The sequence below is a fragment of the Podarcis gaigeae genome (genome assembly GCF_964106915.1).
Source record: "Podarcis gaigeae genome assembly, chromosome: 3".
In the NCBI taxonomy this organism is placed as follows: Eukaryota; Metazoa; Chordata; class Lepidosauria; order Squamata; family Lacertidae; genus Podarcis; species Podarcis gaigeae.
In genome coordinates, this window is record NC_139680.1 from 910565 (window position 1) to 932629 (window position 22065).

Below are 22065 nucleotides of genomic sequence, written 5' to 3' on the forward strand. Positions count from 1 at the left end.
AGTGGGGGGGTTTTCTGGTCCCTTTCTGTTTCTACAAGAATATGCTTTGAAAAGTGCCCTTAAGTCCCGTCCCCACCCCCACAAGAAAGTCAGCAACATTTTCATACGACACAACAGTCCTAACACATTTTCTACCTGTAGTATTGTCATCAATCACGTTTTTTTGAGCATCACCACTATTCTACATCAAGAAAGTCCAGCTTTGAGGTAGGAAGAATATCTAGATATTAGCCTTGGGTATATAACCCTCAATAATGAAAGGTAGACAGTCCTATAAAGTTTTGATTTATCAAGGATTTATCCAATTTAATGCATTTTTTTCCTTTCAGCAACACTGCAGAAGTTACTAATGTTTACTACACACTGCCTGCCCCTTTCTGGTGAAGACTACCAGAACAAACAGCAGTATATAATTGCAGAGTTGGATGGAACCCCAAAGGAACAGGAACAGATGTTCTAATGTCCTTTCGAACTCAGAAGCACCACCCTCTGCTAAAAATAATTTTATGCATTATTTTAATGGGATACATTTAGAACACACATTTTACACACAGAAAATGTACAGAATTCATACATAATTTAAATGCAAAATATTTTCCAAGAGTATTCTGCTTTTAACAACTTTAAATCTCTACAACGAGGCTGCCTGTCACAGCTTATATGTCAAAAAGCTGTGGAGGCAAAAATTTAATTCCAAATAGATTTTGAGACACCATATAATTGATTCTTCAAGTCTTTTTAAGAGACATAGTTCAACAGATTCAATACATAATTGTTTCACAGACAAGCAAGTCCTTCGTTACTGGCAGGTTCTGCAAGCTTCCTTCATGTGCATGCAAATGGAACAGACAAAAAGGCAAAAATACTTCCTTCTCACACTGCTGCTATATAGTTCCAGGTGGTGAAGCATTGTAGTGCCAGCAAAAATCAGTAAGAGACCCTGAAATCACTAAATTACACCACATAGATTAACAACTGAGCAAGCCCAACTTCTGAAAGATCGATCATAGTCTTCTCTTCACCCTCCTTCAGTTCCTTCCATCTTATTCTTTCCAAAGTTGTTCAAAACTTTGTAGAAGCATCCAGCTATCTAGAGCAACTTAAAATCAAATCTTCCATTCTTTGATTTGGAACTCCTTTAAAAACAACTGCTGGACAAGTGTTTTTTATACAGCATGGCCATGAAATCACACCAGCTGTGGCTGCAACATCCATTCAGTTCTTAAAGGCTCCATATTTACTGGCTTTAGCAATGAATTCCTTTAGCAGAGAACCATCCATTTGCCAAAAAGCTGCAGTCTGGGTGACTTCAGTCAAGTGATTGACACAAAACTTAAAGCAGAATTCTTCTAAATCCTAGATACAAAACAAAAAGCCTTTTTATTAGCTTCAAAGTTTCTAAATTTTCTCTCATCCATGTTCAAATAAAGACAGCATTAAAAAGTTATGTATTTAGAATTAATAGTTTTAACCATGCCATATGACAATTCTTTGTTCCAGCCACAAGATACAAGAAACGACACCCCTGCTCTCACTTGCTAACGTGTAATGAAAGTTTCCTTTACACACAAGTGGGCCAGGGAGTTGGTGTTAGCTGCATTTGTATGCAAAGGCAGATTTTAAAGTTTAGTCTGTTACATAGGGTTCTTTTCTAACTACCATGTTACATTTACATAGCTCATGCAAATATAAGATTAGAGAGTGAAAATTACAGAGCAAAAACAACATAGAACAATCATGTATTGAAAGATATTTTTATTCCAGGATAAAAATACAAGACCAGTCTTCAGAATTCTGCAAGGAAACAGTCATATTTTACAGATCAAGCACATTAATGACGTATCCAATTGATTTCAACAGGTCTTATTCTAAGTCTGGATCCAAGTCATTGTGTTTATCCACTAAGTAAATAGCAACTCCTGCGTCATTTGGTAGAAACAGGCAAGTTTAATACCTCAGTCTGAGTTTGTATGTAGTAGCTATTTTTCATCTTAAAATGGGGGTGGTTCCAATTGTTGCTGGACTACTAATCGCATAATCCTTGACTGGTGGCTATGCTAGGAGCTGCAAATCCAGTAACATTTGGAGATCATCAAGTTCCCCATCCCTGGCCTAAGATGCAGAACCAGTCAGAGGGCCGTCTCGGTGGTGGCACCCGCCCTGTGGAACGTCCTCCCATCAGCTGTCAAGGAAATAAACAACTACCTGACTTTTAGAAAACATCGGAAGGCAGCCCTGTTTAGGGAAGTTTTTGATGTTTTATCATGTTTTTAATATTCTACTGGGAGCCGCCTAGAGTGGCAGCCAGATGGGTGGGGTATAAATAATAAATTATTATTATATTATTAGAATCCAACAACTAAGCAAATAATCCCAAAATATTTATTTAAATACTGTAGTTTATTGTGCTAACAATGGTAGAGAAAAACACAAAAAATATAGTAATAATAAAAAATTATGATTAGGCCCAATGGAAATTGGCCTGTAGAAGGTAGCGGTCCTCCCCCACACTCACAGCAGCAGCAGCAGATTCCATAGTCAGATTCCATAACCATGGTAGCAATCTCTACTAGTCAGGAAGAGAAACCAGCAACATCCCATAGTTCTTGGATCTCCCCATCCTACATATCACAATTCAACCCAATTCTTTTTCTCCAGTCAAACTCAGAAGCCAAGTTATTCATCATCCAACAAAATATAAAAATGATGTTGAAGTTCAAGCTACAGAATTTTTAGCAGGAATTTCTAACCAACTCTTCTTTGAACATTAAAATTCAAGCTCATGTGGCATCCTTGTCTGACTTGCTTCAGGCACCCTCATGTCTGCACCGGAAATATAAACTTCTGAACAAATCTTTCACCACAAAAACCACATTCATAAACAAAAGGCACAAAGAAAATATTTAGCTGTGTTATTGCTCAGTGCCATACCCAATTGTCTACCTCTAGAAGTATCAGGCTAAATGAAGAAACTCTCACTCCATGCCCCTTACCTCCAAGAGGAGCTGTATTGTTTAAGGCAGAGCTAACTGTGTTGGGGATGGGGGGCACTTCAATTAAGATTTTAAAAACCTATCCAGTTGCAGCTGAAGCATCAGAAGAGTATTTTGATGCATCTGAAAGTTTTAGGAAAAGAGACTTGCTAATAGTTCAAACTGAACAGCAGGCTCATCATATGCTGTGAATAGAACTATGAAATACTGATTGCATTCCCCAGTCTGATACTTGAGCCTACAAATTAATAAAGGAAGAATGAATTTTGAACTTGGGTCACTTGCAATTTAGAATTGTTTAAATATAATTCTGCACCAGAAGTCATTGCACTCTTCCAATCCTTCTGCCTGTGCAGGCTTTGCCACTTGCCCCGTTATGAGGCTTCCCCCAAAGCCCCACCATCACACAATTCCCAGGAGGCTTTCTTGGGCAAGCAGAAGCCCTTGCACAGGGCTTTGCTGGCAGGGCTAGTTCAAGGAGTCCTGCCCATTCAGCTTACGGTTGGGGGTGACAATCATACTTAAGCAACAGTGAAGCACCGCAACTGCTGTGGTTTCCGTGAGGCTTGCCCATGGAAGAAGAGGAGTCAGTGACTCCATTCCCACACTGACAGAGTGAGGCGCCCCTTCAGGGGAAGCTCTACAGCAATCTCTTTGCGGCCAGAGACTGCAGACATCCTGGGAGGGGAGCCCTGCCATGGGCATCGTGGCACTGGAGGATACAACTTGGAACCAGGTCAAACTGGTCAAACTTCATTCAGCTTCACGTCAATTAAATGTTTAAATTTCTAACATTCCCATTAATCAAGAACTGAACTTGAAAATTTAGATTTAAGTTTAGGTTCCTTTGGTTCAAAAGAAACAACAGTTAAGGTGAAATTGCTTCCTATATTTTCTGATTGTTGCTAAACCTCAAAAAGTATAAAACTCCATTCCAACTATCTTTGATCAGTTTGATCAGTTAATCACCTTGCTTTATGGTAAAAAAGGTAAAGGACCCCTGGACTTAACCGTCCAGTCAAAGGCGACTATGGGGTGCAGCGCTCATCTCGCTTTCAGGTAAGGGAGCCGGCATTTGTCCGCAGACAGCTTTCCGGGTTATGTGGCCAGCATGACTAAACCTCTTCTGGTGCAAGGGGACACAGTGACGGAAACCAGAACACATGGAAACACTGTTTACCTTCCCACCGCAGCTGTACCTATTTATCTACTTGCGCTGGTGTGCTTTCGAACTCCTAGGTTGGCAGGAGCAGGGACACAGCAATGGGAGATCACCCTCTTGCGGGGATTTGAACCGCCGACTTTCTTATCAGGAAATCCAAGAGCCTCTAGTTTAGACCACAGCACAACCCCTCCCTCCACATATCTAGCTTTATGGACAACACAGCAGAAAAGGCTTAAAATCAAACCAAGAGTCTAGATAACGGGTGTTTCCCTCTGGCCTAGATTTGCTTCCCCAAAGATTACTCATTGTTATGAACGTTGTGTTTGCTAAAAACACTGAAAGGTGTTTCTCATAAAACAACAAGGATACTGCTTCAAATCAGGTTCTACAAATGTTAGAAATGTACTCTCTTAAAAACCAAAGCTAGGAATCTGGGGGTTAGGATTCATTCACAGCCCCCAGCACACATTGGATATCCAAGTCTTCAGATTAGCAGTATGTTTCATGAAGAAGGACACTGACAAACTGGAACGTGTCCAGAGGAGGGCAACCAAAATGGTCAAAGGCCTGGAAACGTTGCCTTATGAGGAACGGCTAAGGGAGCTGGGCATGTTTAGCCTGGAGAAGAGGAGGTTAAGGGGTGATATGATAGCCATGTTCACATATATAAAAGGATGTCACATAGAGGAGGGAGAAAGGTTGTTTTCTGCTGCTCCAGAGAAGCAGACACAGAGCAATGGTTCCAAACTACAAGAAAGAAGATTCCACCTAAACATTAGGAAGAACTTCCTGACAGTAAGAGCTGTTCGACAGTGGAATTTGCTGCCAAGGAGTGTGGTGGAGTCTCCTTCTTTGGAGGTCTTGAAGCAGAGGCTTGACAACCATATGTTAGGAGTGCTCTGATGGTGTTTCCTGCTTGGCAGGGGGTTGGACTCGATGGCCCTTGTGGTCTCTTCCAACTCTATGATTCTATAGAGATCACAGATCATAGGAGGAGGAGGAATTTGGATTTGATATCCCTGATATCAAATATCAGGGATATCCCGCTTTATCACTACCCGCAGGAGTCTCAAAGCGGCTCACAATCTCCTTTCCTTCCTCCCCCACAACAAACACTCTGTGAGGTGAGTGGGGCTGAGAGACTTCAGAGAAGTGTGACTGGCCCAAGGTCACCCAGCAGCTGCCCGGTTCCCCAGATTAGGAGTCTACTGCTCTTAACCACTACACCACACTGGCTCCCTCAAGCAAGACTGATTTGTCTACAAAACTGACAGAATTTTAAAACTTGTTGTTCCATTTAAACACGCAGAAATATTTACTACATAGAAAATCTCTCATAGATAGTTAAACTCTCATAAACTGGCCCAGGTATATAGAAACATCTCAAAGAATGATAGGTTGCATTAACATCCCCTGTTATACAGAGAATGCAAGTGATTGCAACAAAATGTTGAATTGTGGTTTCTACTCAAGGTGGCCGCCATAGCCCTCTTATGAGAGACGCCATTCCATTCTCTCTCCATGCCCCCCCCTTTTCCAACAGCCCATTATTTTCAACTAGGTTTTACTCAGATTAGACCCACTGAAATAACTGGGCCTAACTTCTGCTCTTCAAATGGGTTTAAATATCTCTGTTTGGGGTTACTGAGCCTGGTCAGTGTTTTCAGCTGTTTTTGAAGTCCACCCTCCCCTCCCCACCAACAACTAGAGCCTGTGAGTGCCTCACTCCTGTATATGGACAGTGCCAGTTTGTCTACATAACAATCTCTAACATTTTTTCTTTTAATAATAAAATCAAAAGAAAAATAAAAAATCAGGAGTAAAAGGGATGCAATTATAGAATTACAAATGGGTACTTTTGTACTAGGGACGCAGGGGGCGCTGTGGGTTAAACCACAGAGCCTAGGGCTTGCCGATCAGAAAGTCGGTGGTTCGAATCCCCGTGACGGGGTGAGCTCCCGTTGCTTGGTCCCTGCTCCTGCCAACCTAGCAGTTAAAAAGCACGTCAAAGTGCAAGTAGATAAATAGGTACCGCTCCGGCAGGAAGGTAAATAGCATTTCCATGTGCTGCTCTGGTTCACCAGAAGCAACTTAGTCATGCTGGCCACATGATCTGGAAGCTATACGCCAGCTCCCTCGGCCAGTAAATTGAGATGAGCGCCACAACCCCAGAGTCATTTACAACTGGACTTAACTGTCAGGGGTCCTTTACCTTTTTACCTTACTTTTGTACTATGAAAGAAATAGAAAAAATTATAGGCATCACCAAATAAAGTATTTCAAAGGGATTTGCTATCCTTGTGAACTCAGTGCCATATATTTGATAAATAGCCCTCAAATAAGAAATAAATAAAATAAGAAGAATCAGAATGACCTCTGCTGTTCAAACATTACATGTCAATTTCTCTTTGACAGCAATAAGAATAACTTTCTTGCACCAGTTATCTAGGGGGCCTTGGTGCATCATGGCGCGCTTTTCTAGCCCAGAGCAAGGACAAATCAAGTGCCTACTGGAAGATACACAATTAACTGTTCACATAGAAGATCCATATTACCTTTCTCAAAAACAGACTAATACATAGTTTAGTGTCTAGGATCACATTTCTCCCTTTAACTGTAATGATTTCTGTAATTACTTGTTTCCCAAATTTATGAACTTCAACACAACTCCTCATGTGCCAATAAGATCCTGGCTCCCCACAGCCCTGTGAGCATAAGGCTTGGGGAGGGATCTTTGACCCCATGAAGCCTTCAATGTAGGGTTAATCAGGAGCTTATCCCTTATGATGTTTAACATCTACATGAAACAGCTGAGTGGTGTCATCCAGAGGTTTGGAGATCATTGTCAGCAATATGTTTCTCTTTTACATCTTCAGGTGAAGCAGTGGAAGTGCTGGATGAGAGCCAACAAACTTAGCTCCAGCCATATAAGATTTGAGACACTGTTAGTGGGGGGGGGGGGGTCCGTAGAACAGATGGATGGGAAGTGGTCTGCTCTTGATGGGGGTTATACTTTGTCTGAAGGAGCAGGTTCATAGCTTGGGGGTCCTCCTGAATCCTTGAGGCTCAGGTGGCCTCCGTGGCACAGAGTGCCTTCCATCAGCTTCATCTGGTGGCCCAGCAGTGCCCCTATCTGGACAGGGAGAGACCCACTTATGCCGTCTATGCTCTGGTAACCTCTAGGTTCGACTACTGCAATGCTTTATATGTAGGGCTGCCTCTGAAGATGGTTTGGAAACTTCAGCTGGTGCAAAATTTGGCAGGCAGGTCAAATGGAGGCCTGCACATTAGCTGAGATCCCACATTAGCTGAGATCGGTAGCGGATCATAAACAAGGACAAATGAGGGCAATCGTCCTTGCAAAAAAAAAAAAAAAACCCCACCCAAGGGGGGAGGCGAGCTCCACTTGCAGATTGTTTGATACCTGGCTCTTGTCCACCATGGATGACGGGAGGCAGGAGGCGCTGAGTGCAAAGCAATTTGCTTATTGGTAACCCCCTGATACAGCCATTATGGGGAGGGGTTCTTCTGTTGGATCTAATTTACAGGCATGTACTGGACTAATTGGACAAGATAATCTGCTAAATGAATCAGCCACTGAGCGGCAACATTTTGATCTGGAGAGATGATTTTCTATGTAGCGAACACTGGTATGTTGGGGGAAGCAAGCCTTTACGCTTTCTTTATATATCATGTTTGCTGCATTATTGATTTGGCAAACCTCCCCTTGAGTGCTAGTGGACTGATAAAAAGCAAAACGAATTAACGAGAATAAGATAATATTTATGGATTACTACAAAAATAAAACTGCGTGAGAGTATTGATATGATTTAAAGCATTGATCTTCCACTGAATCGCAATTAGGGCTATGGCCTTTGAAGATCTACCATGGCTCTGGCGGGAAGCCAGATTGTTAGCAGTGGAATGCTGGAGGATAAGATAAGTTGGAGATCTGCCCGGGGCAATGGCGGGACGCCAGACCTTTTCTGTATTAATGTGGCTACTATTGAATTATTGTAATTAAAATTAATTTAAAATACAAATTTTGGCAGCCAGGTTGCTCACCAGGACAAAACAGTTTGAACATATGAGACTGATCCTGGTCCGACTGCACTGGCCACCAATTAGTTTCTGGGCCCAATTCAAAATGCTGCCTTTGATCTATAAAGCCTTAAACAGCTCAGGACCACAATACCTCAAGGCCTGCCTCTCCCCCTATGAATTGGCCTGGACCCTGAGATCATCCTCAGAGGCCCTTCTTCATGTGCCTCCTCCACGAAAGGTCTGGAATATGGCAACACGAGAACAGGCCTTTTGGGCAGTGCTCCCTGTTTGTGGAATACTTCCCTCAGGGAGATTTAGTTGGTGCCTTCATTATGCACCTTTTGGGGCCAGATGAAAATGTTCCTCTTCAACCAGGTCTTGGGCTGATTAACATTCTAGACACCTTTTAATGTGTGTTGGGGGGGGGGATTGTTTTGTTTTGTTTTAAATGTGTTGGGGGAGGGGGTTATTGGTTTGTTCCTTTTGTTCCTGTTTTTATTGTGTATATTGTGTTGCATTTTTATACTGTAGACTGCCCTGAAATCTTTGGGTGAAGGGAAACAGTAAAATTTAAAATAAAGTAATTTGATCTGATTGACAGAAATATAACAGGAGTTATGCAAGTTGTGGCTGGGCTTCTAGCCAACCTACTGGAAATATACTAAGAACCTCTGAGCTTTTGCACCCAGCAAGTGGAACGAAGGAGAAAGGCCAATGGGACAAGTGGCACTGCTCTCCAGAAGGCAGAGTCCCTGCATTTCTCTTTTAGGAGATGCCCCACATCCCTTAACCATCTTATATGGAGAGCTAGAGAACCCTCATCTGAAGCTCGGTCCTGCTTTTTCCTCACTCCCACCCAACAGCTCTGAACAACTGAAATAGGCCCCTTTCTTCCATTCTTATCTCTCTTGCTTCCAGCAAGCCTTGTGTTCCTGCCCCCTCTCCGTTTAGTTTGCACCAGATCATAGCCCAGCAAACACATGCCCACACCAAAGCCATAAAGGCCTCCAAGCAGAGGATGTGAAGGAGAATCTCCCTGAGGGTGGTCTACATGGCACTGCTGGGGAATCTACTTTTCCCTCAGACTGCCTTGGTACAGCTGCCGTCCTCAATGGGAAGAGCTGCCTAGTTAAAAGCAGAGAATCCTAAAAATGGAAAAGAGGGACCCTGAAAGTGAGACTGAGCAGGCCCACACTCGTTCCTCTGAGGCCCCACTTCCACGGCACAGGCATCACCAAGACTCTGCACCTGAACTAGCTATGGGCATATAGGGCAATACTAATTAAAACACCCGATTGACTGGCTGCATGAAATTCAGCAGCTGACAAACAGTTGCCGCAGCACCCAAGAGTGAAGTGTGACAGCACCCAATGGTTGCTCTGTGTGAGATATCCAGAAAATGGTTCGCAGGAGCTGGGAGGAATGCTTGCTACACTGTGCCTCAGCCAATAAACTAGATTAAATCTCTGCATATAGAAATGTTAATTTCTCCACCAAAATTTAGTTCTGCACCAAGTACATCTTAAGTATCACATTTCTCTGATTGCAGAAATAGAGTGCTTTGGTTTTATTTTGTCCATAAGGAAAAAATAAGAGTTACTTTGCGCACTGGTGGCTCTAATAGTTTACCTCTGCATCGTAGCGAACAGCTGCAGAGAGCAAGGAGAAAGCGTTCTCCACAGTGATCCCTCTTTTGATAAGATGCTGACAGAGTTTTTTCAGTCTGTTTTCGCAATATGATGTAGCCAAATCCAGAAGCCCTAAAATCAAAATGCCACATTAAAATGTTATTTTTTCTGTTCTTAACAGCTCCAGTGCAGCATTTCTCTGTACACTCAGCATAGGACATATGAAGCTGAATCATAAAATAATGGTAAGAGGTAATACATTATCCTCACCCCACTGGATAGGAAACCAACCACAAAACTAGGATAGCAGCATTGGGACGCCAGGAAAAAGGGGGCAGGAATCAGCAGGCAGTAAAGATGAAATACAAGAGTTATTCCATGCTCAAGGATGGGGGAGATCCTTCCTCAGAAGGACATTTCCCACAGCAATTATTGAATACAAGCAACATTACAGCGTCTCCTGTTGAGTCCACTGCATTTGTGTCAACTGTCCTTTGAATTTGAGAATTGCTGCTGGAAACATGAGCTCAAGAAAGGATTTCTTCTCTTGAAACATGCCAAGGAAAAAAAAATCTCATTTCCAGTGCTTTTTTCTGGGGGGGGGGGTGCCGCATGATCCCCCCCCCCGATTTCTCTCACACTGTGCACCATTGAGTACGGCCGGGGGAAAACACTGCTCATTTCTAGCACCTAGATTTCCTCCCCTCTGCTCTGTTTCCTCAAGACAGAATCCAGTTTTTTAAAGGTCCCCACCCCTTAAAACTAGCTTCCATTGGCCTAGAAGGAACCACCCGTGTATTGGCAAATAAATACACCAAATTAATGATACCATAACTGCAAGCTGCTCTTTTTGAAGTAAAAACTCTCCAAATGAATTTTCATTTTTAGCACCAATTTGAAACAATAGTGCTCAGAGCCCAGATCCATTTTTTGAAGCAAGCTGCTCTACTTCCATCAGCTCAGTTCACCCCAGACCAGCACTGTCGGCTGAGGCCTCAAGAGCTGTTGCAGACACCTTCTTTCCAAACGCCACCCCGGGCGAAAATGCAAGCAGGGCAGGCAAAGGTGCACTGGCTGAGTTGTCTCGTTTGACTGCCACTGGGGATGTGCCTCCATGTCTATTTCTTCTTCCCTTCCCTGTCTGGAAACAAAGTCAGTTCTCCACAATTTCTCTACACAATTTAGCCCCCGCCCCCAAGTGCTACCTATTGCGTCTTCAGGTGGCAGATCAACGCTGTCTGTGTAGAGATACTCCAGAAAAGCACGGTATACCGGGTAGGAAAACTGGTCAATTTCTATCACCTCCTTCATGTCTTCATTCCAATAGGACTGGAACATAGTACGAAAATGCTCACATCTGTTGGGGGGGGGGAGGAAAAACTACATTCCAGATTCTGCAGAATACATCAGGAACATGGGAAAGTACCACCTAAGAATTCATCACAATATTCTGTACTCCTCCCCTGCCCCCAATAGTTTAAGTTAGAATTGGGACATACTCATCATGACAGTGGGTTGTAGCCAATGGTGCCATTGTGCCCAAAATAAGCACGTACATTTGCAAAAGTGGATTTTTGTTTTGTACCCTACTCAATTGCATTTTATTTTTTCTAATTTCTATGAAATGTTATTTAATGTTGTTGAAAGCATATGCTGCACCAAGATCTGCAATAGGAAGTGGGAGACTGGTGAAGTTTGGATGAACCTGGCATGAGAATAAAACAAATTAAAATAAAAGGAGTGGGAAAGATCTGTTTGATTAAAGAAACAAAGATGAACAATCAAGTTTATTAGACACTTTGGACATAGCATTAGCACTCGGCCACAGGGCATTAGACACAAATATTACCTGATTTTCAAGACAGCTTTATGTACATAAATGAATTTTCCATCTACTCTAAATTTTAGATCCGAGGTTTCAGGGCTATCAAATTCTCTCTTCAGGGACTCTGTCACTGTTAAGAAGTCCTCATGCTCTGCAAAGATTAAACATCATTATACTGAAAGCAATATTAAGGCTCCATACACAGTCTGCATCCAAGGTGCTTTCACTGCTGGTTTGAGAAGCAACATACACACAGAGCTAACCATAATCTGCATCTGTCCTGCAGTTTCTTATGAAGCACTGCATTTTGGATGCCTTTCCCCCACAAACCAGCTTCTGTCTTAATTAAAGATGCAAATACATGTTAAAAGGAGAGGGGATAGTTTCCCACAAGTTCATTAAGTGGGAATCCACAGAATTGTCACTGTGATTAGCTGACTGTTTAAATTCTGGCTGTCATAATTGGGGGCAATCTCTATCAAGGAAAAATATGTTCTCTTGTTCATGTGCTCTTTTTTTAAAAAACCAGGCCAGCATTTGCTCAAAATGAGCAGGAGGTAAATGAAGTCACCAGTCTCTGCTGTTGTGTCACTAGTCTCCCACTGTCATTTTAAAATAGCATTAATTCCCCTTAGCCTTTTCATTTCCACTGCTGCTTGCTTTATTGGGTGAGGGTGGCGGCTGCAATAGCAACTTAGTAACAACTTAAAAGAGTGTGTTAAAATACTGCTGCATAACAGCCCTGAGACCCAATCTACTTCTTTTTTTCAAGAAAAAGGAAAATGCACTCCTGGGGACATGAATTTGTTGGAGCATGCTTAACATTTTCCCTTTGGGCTGTTGGTTTTTAAAACTGCTGAAAGCCACTTGCAAATGCTGCTGTTGCAGTTAACTTCACAGCACCTCACCCAAATACATGCCCCTCTTTTAAAAAATAAATAAAATCCAAAGCCAGGAGCAGGCATAGGCATAGGCAAACTCCGGCCCTCCAGATGTTTGGGACTACAATTCCCATCATCCCTGACCAGAGGTCCTGTTAGCTAGGGGTGATGGGAATTGTAGTCCTAAACATCTGGAGGACCAGAGTTTGCCTATGCCTGGCCAGGAGAATGAAAACACAACAGTATTCTCTCAGCTTCCCATTCCAGCAATGAGCAGAACTCATTAAAGTCTCTCAGCTAAAGCCTCCCAGCATCGCCTGCCAAAAAACCCAATATGGAGATAATAATCACGGCCTGCATTCACGTTTTCATTGTCAGGGTACTTTTACAAATGAGAAGTCACATTTTTTGTCTGAAGTTAAACTTGAGGGAGGGATCCGGAGCTCCTGCCTTGGCTGCTCTCTCTTGTCACTCTTTCTCCCAATCAGAGCGACACTAAAATTCTAGCTCTTTCCATTGTTCTCTATGGATGCTTCTACCACAGGAAGAGCAACGAAGAGCTTTAAAATGAACCAAAAGTCCTTTCTCCAGACAGTGGGCATGTCACTAAAGGTTTTATTTCACTTCCTTCATTAGTTAGGAGCAATGAAAGACAAGAGCAAGTTCTTGTTTCCTATAAAATATTTGGGTCAAATGCAAATATTTTGCCTCTTATTTACAATTTTAAAATAGCTGGAGACTTGCTTTTTCTTTTAAATTAAAAACAGAGAATCTTGACAAGCCAACAGTCCAAATATGTGGTGGCTGGAATGGGGCCAGGTGTGACCAGACCTTGAACAGAATCCTGCTCCATCCCTTTCCCCCAATCCTGATCACTTCTCCCAGCAAGCGCCCTCTGCTAAAAAGGCATTGCAGCTGACCTCTCTCACCCCCCAGTGCATGAAAGGCAACGTGGGTATTTTGCACTATCCACAGGAAAAGCCAAGAGTGACAATCCAATGGTCTGGAGGCTGAACTTTTGGGTTCCTTTGATGCTATTTTCCCCTCCCACAGAAATAAGTGAAAGCTGCCCATTGAAAATGGAAGGAAATCCAGGATGTTCATTAGCATAGCTGTAATTGAGCATCAGTGGGCCTGCCTAGAACAAAAAAGAGAATAGTTAATACTTCAAGTTGTATTTTCCCACATAAAGGATGATCTAAGTTTAAGTTTTAAGCATTTTTTTAAAAATGCACTGCAAATGCCAATACCGCAGGTGGCAGGTGTGTGTTATTGCTATGAACTGCTTGCCACAGTTCTGTAGTATTAATATTGCAAATCAGAGATGGGGCTGAGGTTGTTTTGAACATCTAGCCAAAAGCTCTCACATTGCAGCAAGAGGTCAGTCCCTCTGAGCTCTTCTTTCGGCTGAAACTGTGTGGCTTTGTATACTTTGCATATGGACATGATGCACTTTTAAGAATTTTTTAAAAACCCACAATTACATTTTCCATGCTAAATAGCGTGAACTTTCATCTTTGCTCCTTCCTTTTGCTCCATTAAGGACCACTGCCGTCCAATCACAGCTACACTACATGATTGCCTTCCATGAACAGCTCACCATTAAGGGACCTAAAGCTGGAGACTCTGCTAAATCTTGCTATTGGAAGTCTCGGGTGGACAACACAGAGAGATGTTAACCAAGAGACTGAGAGAAATTCATCTGGGGGAAACTGTGGTGGCGCAGTTGACAGAAAGTCACTGAGGGGACTTTTTGTGGAGGTGGTATTCCCTAGCCTTGGTAGATCAGGTGTGGGACTCTGCTCTCGTACAGATGATGTTGTGCCAGGGCAGGTGCAAAGAACCAAGAGCCTGCCTATAGGAAGAGAGGAAAGCATTTTGTGAAGTGCCAGTGGTTGAGAGTTTGGGAAACAGAACTAGATTTTGGAGGTGAAGGAGACTCTGTTCTTTATGTATGGTACACTCCCAGGGTAGAGAGAAGAGTGATGAAATTCTTTAAAAGGACATGAAGGGATTGAGACTTGAGAGAGAGAGATACGAGAATAATGCCTTTGGTCCTATAACCTCCTCACCATTATTTGTGCAGGGAGCAGCCAGCTATACTTGTTCTGAATGCAGTGAGGCATTTTTACTATTTTTCACAGGGTACCAGAAGCGATTGTTTGACTATCAAGCCTGGACAGAGTTTGGAAAACCTCATCTCCAAGCTCTGTAAAAATAAACAGCAGCCGTGTTAGAGCCACTGCAGCCTGGAGGTTAGCGTGCTGGACAACAACCAAAGTTCAAATCCCTGCCTGCCCACCCCTGGTCCTGCCATGAAGTTCACTCTATAGTAATACTATAGAGGAGGACAAGCAATGAAAACAAGCAAAGCTGTGCCTTCTGACCATTAGAAGCCTGACTCAAATCCTTTTTGGTATTTGCATCCTTTGGCAGACTTTGCCCAGTGCTTCCTCCCACCCCAAGCCAGTGAAACTAGAAGCTTGTTTTCAGTGTTTAATAATAAAAAGTTGAGCATGTTCTCACCTACTGAGAGTAGACGCCACATCACAGCAGGAGTGGAAAAGCAAGCAAACACATCATCAGTGCAGGAAAAGTGGGTAACATGGGGAAGAACCACCGATTGCCCCCGACACTGACCCCACATGTATACCAGGCCACTCTGTGTCTTGGCAGCAGAGGTGTGAGCAGAATGGCAAGCTGCAATCTCTACTACTCTGAAAGAAAGAAAGAAAGAAAGAAAGAAAGAAAGAAAGAAAGAAAGAAAGAAAGAAAGAAAGTAAGTTACAGGTTAGTCAGCTGCTGACACCAGACATTTACAATACACAAAGAATTGCATAATATGTCATGAAGGTATACATGGAGATTACAGGAAGTGTCATAACAGACTATGCAAGACATAAACAAATTCAATTATCACAAGACTCCATAACTAGTAGCTTTAGTGCTGAAAAAGGGAGATTCATGAATGTCTCTCTCTTTAGGATGCACACCCTTTTCTTCTATGCACCTCAGGGCATTTATCACAGTATTTATGCTCAATTGCACAAGAAGGAATATTTATTACATCAATCCCAGTCTAAGAGGTGATGTGCATCACTGAACAATTGCCATATATAACTGGCAATGGACAATGAAGGCCAGCTGCCTCAGATTGCCTCTTGCAGGAGCCACAGAGGAGTGAGGAAACCTGCAGTCCACTATCACCTGCAAGGCCACAGGTCCCCAGAGAGTGTGCCTGTTCCACAAGATCTAAGCAATTAAATAATCCAGCTGTGAACCTGCCAAAAACACCAACATCTGCAAATGGCAGGAAGAGAGGAGTCCTCCTCCCCTCCCCCTCCCCCCCCCGTTGCCTCTGCAAACAGGAAGCAGATTTGTCTTGGCCTTCAAGCCGCCTAGATTTCAAACAGAGCAGACAAAGGAAGTGTTTCCCTTTATGCTTCCTTTGCCCACATGATGTGATTGCTGGAAGCTACAGAACCCATTTCCTTTGTTGATGCAGCATGATTCAAAACCACAGGGGCAGACTTTCCATGCAGTGGTTGCTGTAAGTGCCCATCACTTCCACAATGGAACAGATGGCAGCCTGGAACTGGACACTTTACTGTAGATAATAATTTGGAAATTCACAATTTTGTAAAGTGCTACATACCTGAAAATGAAGTATTATGTCCATAAAACTCAAGCTTCTGCTTTTTTTATGGGTGTTTTATCTAAAACCTGTTATCTCTTTTCCCCCTCACCTACAGAAGCCCAAACAGTAGCATTTCAGTATAAAGCGGCAGAACTGCTGTATATGCAAGCATTATTAGAAATCTTATTCTATCGCTACAACATTGTAAGCAACAGATCTGTGTCACACAACCCGATACACATTTACTAGGAAGCAACAAGTCCCGCTATGCTAATTGCAGATTACACATAGGAAAGTGTGAAAATAACTGCGTGGGGGGCGGGGCGGGGAGGAAGGAAAGGCTTCTAATATTGTACAATCCCAGCAGCTTCACCACCAAGCCGTTCCAACATTTTCAGCTTTGTGCACCAAAGGTATTGCTGAGGCTTACAGCTGTCTGCTATTCTCTCTCTCTCTCTCTCTCTCTCTCTCTCTCTCTCTCAGTACTGTTTTGTTTTAAGTGAAGGTACAAAAAGACCACATTTCCAAATAGTAAGTCACTGAAGACAGAATCATGTTGACCATAAAGGTAAAGGTAAAGGTACCCCTGCCCGTACGGGCCAGTCTTGACAGACTCTGGGGTTGTGCGCCCATCTCACTTAAGAGGCCAGGGGCCAGCGCTGTCCGGAGACACTTCCGGGTCACGTGGCCAGCGTGACAAAGCTGCATCTGGCGAGCCAGAGCCGCACACGGAAACGCCGTTTACCTTCCCGCTGGTAAGCGGTCCCTATTTATCTACTTGCACCCGGAGGTGCTTTCGAACTGCTAGGTTGGCAGGCGCTGGGACCGAGTAGCGGGAACGCACCCCGCCGCAGGGATTCGAACCGCCGACCTTTCGATCGGCAAGTCCTAGGCACTGAGGCTTTAACCCACAGCGCCACCTGCATGTTGACCATACATTCTCTCAAATACTAGACTCCCTCCCCCCAGGCTGCTATAAATGGACATCTAATGCTCTTGGATTCTACAGTGATAAAAAAGTACAACAGCTACATGTAACCAATGCATGCCACCAGACAATACCACTAGAGGACCTAAAAAGGAAGGCATGGCCTGTAACAGATTTGATAAATGGCAAAATCCTAACCAAAAATGAGCTGACTTTGGGCCACTGCCATTATATATGAAAAAGTGACCCCTTAGCCCCACATGGATGCCATGAGAGCCGAGAGAACATTCAGATGGTACAGATCCGTGTTCCTCACCTTGGGGTCCCCACATGTTCTCTGCCAGCTGTGCCATTGGCCAGCCCCCTTACCACTACCTCAAAGGCCATGTTGAGGACGTTCAATGAGATGAAGGAAGATTGTGAGGTTGTGCCTGATGCCTCAGGGCCCATATCTGGTTACCACAGCGTAGGATCAGGTTTTGGGGCAAGCATTTAAATGTGAAAATATGGAACACATTCAAAACAAGACACAATTAGACTTCCGGTTGGTCACCCAGTAATGGCAGACAGGAGCTCTTTCAGCTGAAAGAGCCCCAGCGCTGTGAAGCAGGGGGAGACCGCAAGAGTGTTGCGGTCCCCCGGGAAAACCTCAGATCGGGTTGTCTGAGGACCTGGTGTTCTGGTGGGTGCCCTTTTGTGACTCCCCCGCTCCCCAGTTAGCTCGCAAGAGCCCCGAGAGTGAGTGGGGTTGGAGACACGGCACATCGGAAATGACTGCTTCCTTCACTGCGCGAAGCTCTGAGTCTGGCAACCATGAGCGACCAATTCCTTCAATAAAAAGACTCAAAATTTGGAACTGTGTTTTTAAGTAAAGAGGCTCCTCCATTCTGTTGCGGACCTCCCGGGAGGGAAAGGCTAGACTCCATTGTGACGTCACAATGGAAGAGGAAACATTCAATCTTCGTTTCCACTGACTCTGTTATTTTGTATCCTGTGACTGTCTGGACACATTTTAAAGTAGCTAAAAGTGTCTTCTACTTCCAGGACTGTCTGTTAACTTTATATGTGATCTGAAAAACTTCTTTTTACTCGCAGCCTGCTTTAATAACATGGAACAGGGGGGCTGCTGGCTGCCTGGGCTGACACCTGTGGACTGGTGGTGGGATCCTGTTTTCCTCTCTCATTCCACTAAGTTGTGGGACTGACCTTGAAATTCCTGAGCCATTATGTTTGCTGATAAACAAGAGAAGGTAACCACAAGACATGGCTCTAAAAATCCACCCTTTGACGAATCTGTAATGGTACTACTGAATGAAATTAGAAACAATACAAATCACAACACAGAGGGTATAGAAAGACTGGATAAAAAGATTGAAGCTTTAAGTTCTGAACTGAAAGAGGTTAAGACTGAGATAACTACACATGATGCAAGGTTGGTACAGCTGGAGACAAAGTGCCGGACTTGGAAAGACTACAATATGAAAACGCCAATTCGATTGCCTTTCTTCAAATGAAGGAAAGGGAATCTCATTTGAGATTGAGAGGGGTGCCTCAACTGGATGAGGAGAAACTCAAAGAGTGTCTGATGGACTATTTTGTGGCGTGGTGGGATTTGAAAAAGCAAGAAGTTGAGTTGTGGATAGAAAAAGCTTACAGATTTGGGCCCAAAAAGGATAGCAAAATAACCTATGACTGTATAGTGGTCTTCAAGACCAAGGAACAGAAAGATACCATTTTGGGATTGCATTATAAAAAAGGCTTAAAAATACAGGAGAAATCCATCGTCCTCTTCAAGGAGATTCCTAGACACTTCCTGAATTTGAGATCCAATTTTACAGAATTGGCAAACATTTTGAGGAGTAAAAACATTGTTTTCAGGTGGGAATTCCCAGAGGGTCTATCGTTTAAATTCGAAGGAGGGAAGCAAAGAATTGAGACTGTGGGGAGAGAGGGACAGATTTCTGCAAAAGCACGCGGTGGAACTTGGACGGCAAAGCCCGCAGCTGCCAGGGGCAGGAGCGGTGACCCCTTAATTTAACATCATGGTCTGAGAGTTTATTCTTGGAATGTCAATGGACTAAATTCTCCTCAGAAAAGGAGACAGGTCTATCATGTGTTGGAAAAACAGAATTTGGGTGTAATTTGTCTACAGGAAACACATATTACAAGACTACATAGAAAAATTTTATCATAGGGAAAAAAAACTTGAACAATAATTTATTTCTTCAGACAAAGTGAAAAAAAGAGGAGTGGTTTTTTATATCAAAGAAAAATGGAACCCAAAACTGATCTTTAAAGACGAGGAAGGAAGACACATAGCAGTGGAAATTACAGCACAAGGCGAAAAAATATTTCTTATTGGGAATCTATGCACCTAATGATGGCAAAGCGGAATTCTTCAAGAACTTGGAAACAAGTCTTTTGGACAATTTGGATTACAAATTAATTCTAATGGGAGACCTGAATGGAGTTACACCTACTTTGATGGATAGGACTCAGAGGTAAAAAAAATTGAATGCTGGCAGAATACCTAAGGCTTTATTTGACATAACTGACAAATTTGATCTGTCAGACATATGGAGAGTCAGAAATCCAAGTGAAAAAGACTTCAGGTTTTTTTTCAGATGCAAACCAATCATTTTTGAGAATTGACTACCTATGAATATCCAGAGACTTGGTTCCTGAAGTATCAAAAACGGAAATTTGCCCTAAAACCTGCTCAGACCACAATGCAATTTTTGTGGAACTGAAAATGTCCTTACAGGGTTCCTTCAGATGGAGAATGAATGATGATTTGTTGAGAAGTACCCAAATTGTAAATAAAGCCCAAAAAGCCCTAAAGGATTATTTCGAAATTAATATGAATCAGGGAACGGAAACAAGGGTTATTTGGGAACACCCCAGAGGACAGGATCACACTTCAAAACGACCTTGACAGATTAGAGAACTGGGTCAAAACAAACAAGATGAATTTTAACAGGGAGAAATGTAAAGTATTGCACTTGGGCAAAAAAAATGAGAGGCACAAATACAAGATGGGTGACACCTGGCTTGAGAGCAGTACATGTGAAAAAGATCTAGGAGTCTTGGTTGACCACAAACTTGACATGAGCCAACAGTGTGACGCGGCAGCTAAAAAAGCCAATGCAATTCTGGGCTGCATCAATAGGAGTATAGCATCTAGATCAAGGGAAGTAATAGTGCCACTGTATTCTGCTCTGGTCAGACCTCACCTGGAGTACTGTGTCCAGTTCTGGGCACCACAGTTCAAGAAGGACACTGACAAACTGGAACGTGTCCAGAGGAGGGCAACCAAAATGGTCAAAGGCCTGGAAACGATGCCTTATGAGGAACGGCTAAGGGAGCTGGGCATGTTTAGCCTGGAGAAGAGGAGGTTAAGGGGTGATATGATAGCCATGTTCAAATATATAAAAGGATGTCACATAGAGGAGGGAGAAAGGTTGTTTTCTGCTGCTCCAGAGAAGCGGACACGGAGCAATGGATCCAAACTACAGGAAAGAAGATTCCACCTAAACTTTAGGAAGAACTTCCTGACAGTAAGAGCTGTTCGACAGTGGAATTTGCTGCCAAGGAGTGTGGTGGAGTCTCCTTCTTTGGAGGTCTTGAATCAGAGGCTTGACAACCATATGTCAGGAGTGCTCTGATGGTGTTTCCTGCTTGGCAGGGGGTTGGACTTGATGGCCCTTGTGGTCTCTTCCAACTCTATGATTCTATGATTCTATGCCAGCAAAGCAGTAATGAGAGGATTTCTCATTCAACAAAATTCAATTAGGATAAAGATACAGAATGAGAAAAAAGATAAAATTTTGGAACAACTAAAAGATAAAGAGAAGGGTCTTAGAGGGAACCCAAAGAATTTGCAGATACAAAAGAAGATTAAAGCCCTACAGATTCAATATTCACAGATTATAAATCAAGAAATAGAATGGAAACTAAGGAGGGTGAAACAAAGGAATTTTGAATCTGCAAATAAATGTGGCGAACTTTTAGCTTGGCAATTAAAAAAGAGGCAAAAGCAAAGTACTATCACAAATATTGTAACAGAAGGAAAGTCTGTGGAGAACCCTGTGGACATAAGAAAATGTTTTCACAAGTACTACAAACAACTGTATAAAAAGGAGAAAGAGGACCAGGCCAAGACTGAGCAATTTATTAAAGCCAATGGTTTGCAGAAGATTCCTGAGGATAAAAAGATCCTACTAAGAAACCAGAGGCCTTCCTTCTGGGTATTGTCGGCCAGAAGGTGCTAAAGAAGGACCGAACATTTTTTATGTATGCAACAACGGCAGCAAGGATACTCATCGCTAAGAACTGGAAAACTCAAGATCTACCCACACTGGAAGAGTGGCAGATGCAGCTGATGGACTATATGCAACTGGCCGAAATGACTGGCAGAATCCGAGACCTGGGAGAAGAGAGGATTGAGGAAGACTGGAAGAAATTTAAGACGTATTTACAAAAACACTGTAATTTGGTTGAATGTTAAGAAGGATGCTAGATTATAAATAATTGGCCACCACTAAATTAGATTTGAATTTGATGATAAGTGAGATTAAAGAAAACATAAACCCTTTGGAGAATTGCTAGATTATATTTAAATGAGTGGATATAAGATTGTAAACAAGTTGATAATTTGCTTGAAAAAACCTTTTAATGATGTAAATGGGAGCGGGAGACGTGAGGGAGTCCAAAGAAGTGATGAAACCACGTTATGATATAAGTAATGTTTATTATTTGTGCATTTGTATCTAAAAAACTTTAATAAATATTTATATATAAAAAAAGATCCTACTAAAGGGACTGATTTCAAGACAGGAAGTGGAATATGCAATAAACTCAATGCAACTTGGCAAGACCCCGGGACCAGATGGTCTATCAGCAAAATACTATAAGACATTGGCTTATCAAATAAAAAGAGTATAGTCTTACCGAAGCTACTCTTT

General features: G+C 42.7%; 1 protein-coding gene across 7 annotated transcripts in view; it reads right to left on the minus strand.

Moving 5' to 3' along the window:
• Positions 1-499: 499 nt before the first annotated feature.
• RCBTB1 (RCC1 and BTB domain containing protein 1) overlaps positions 500-22065 on the minus strand; it is a 39103-nt gene continuing 17537 nt past the window's right edge. For 2 of the 7 annotated variants that reach the window (XM_083730440.1, XM_083730439.1), the window contains exons 8-12: positions 15063-15253; positions 11680-11806; positions 11036-11187; positions 9832-9962; positions 500-1356 (exon numbers count right to left, since the gene is read on the minus strand). In XM_083730440.1, coding sequence (XP_083586566.1) covers positions 1216-1356; positions 9832-9962; positions 11036-11187; positions 11680-11806; positions 15063-15253 — 742 coding nt within the window. In that variant the 3' untranslated portion in view covers positions 500-1215. Of the gene's footprint in view, positions 1377-9811; positions 9963-11035; positions 11188-11584; positions 12634-12757; positions 13675-15062; positions 15254-22065 lie in introns of those variants that run through there. The other 5 variants (XM_083730441.1, XM_083730442.1, XM_083730443.1 and 2 more) reach the window with 3 other exon arrangements.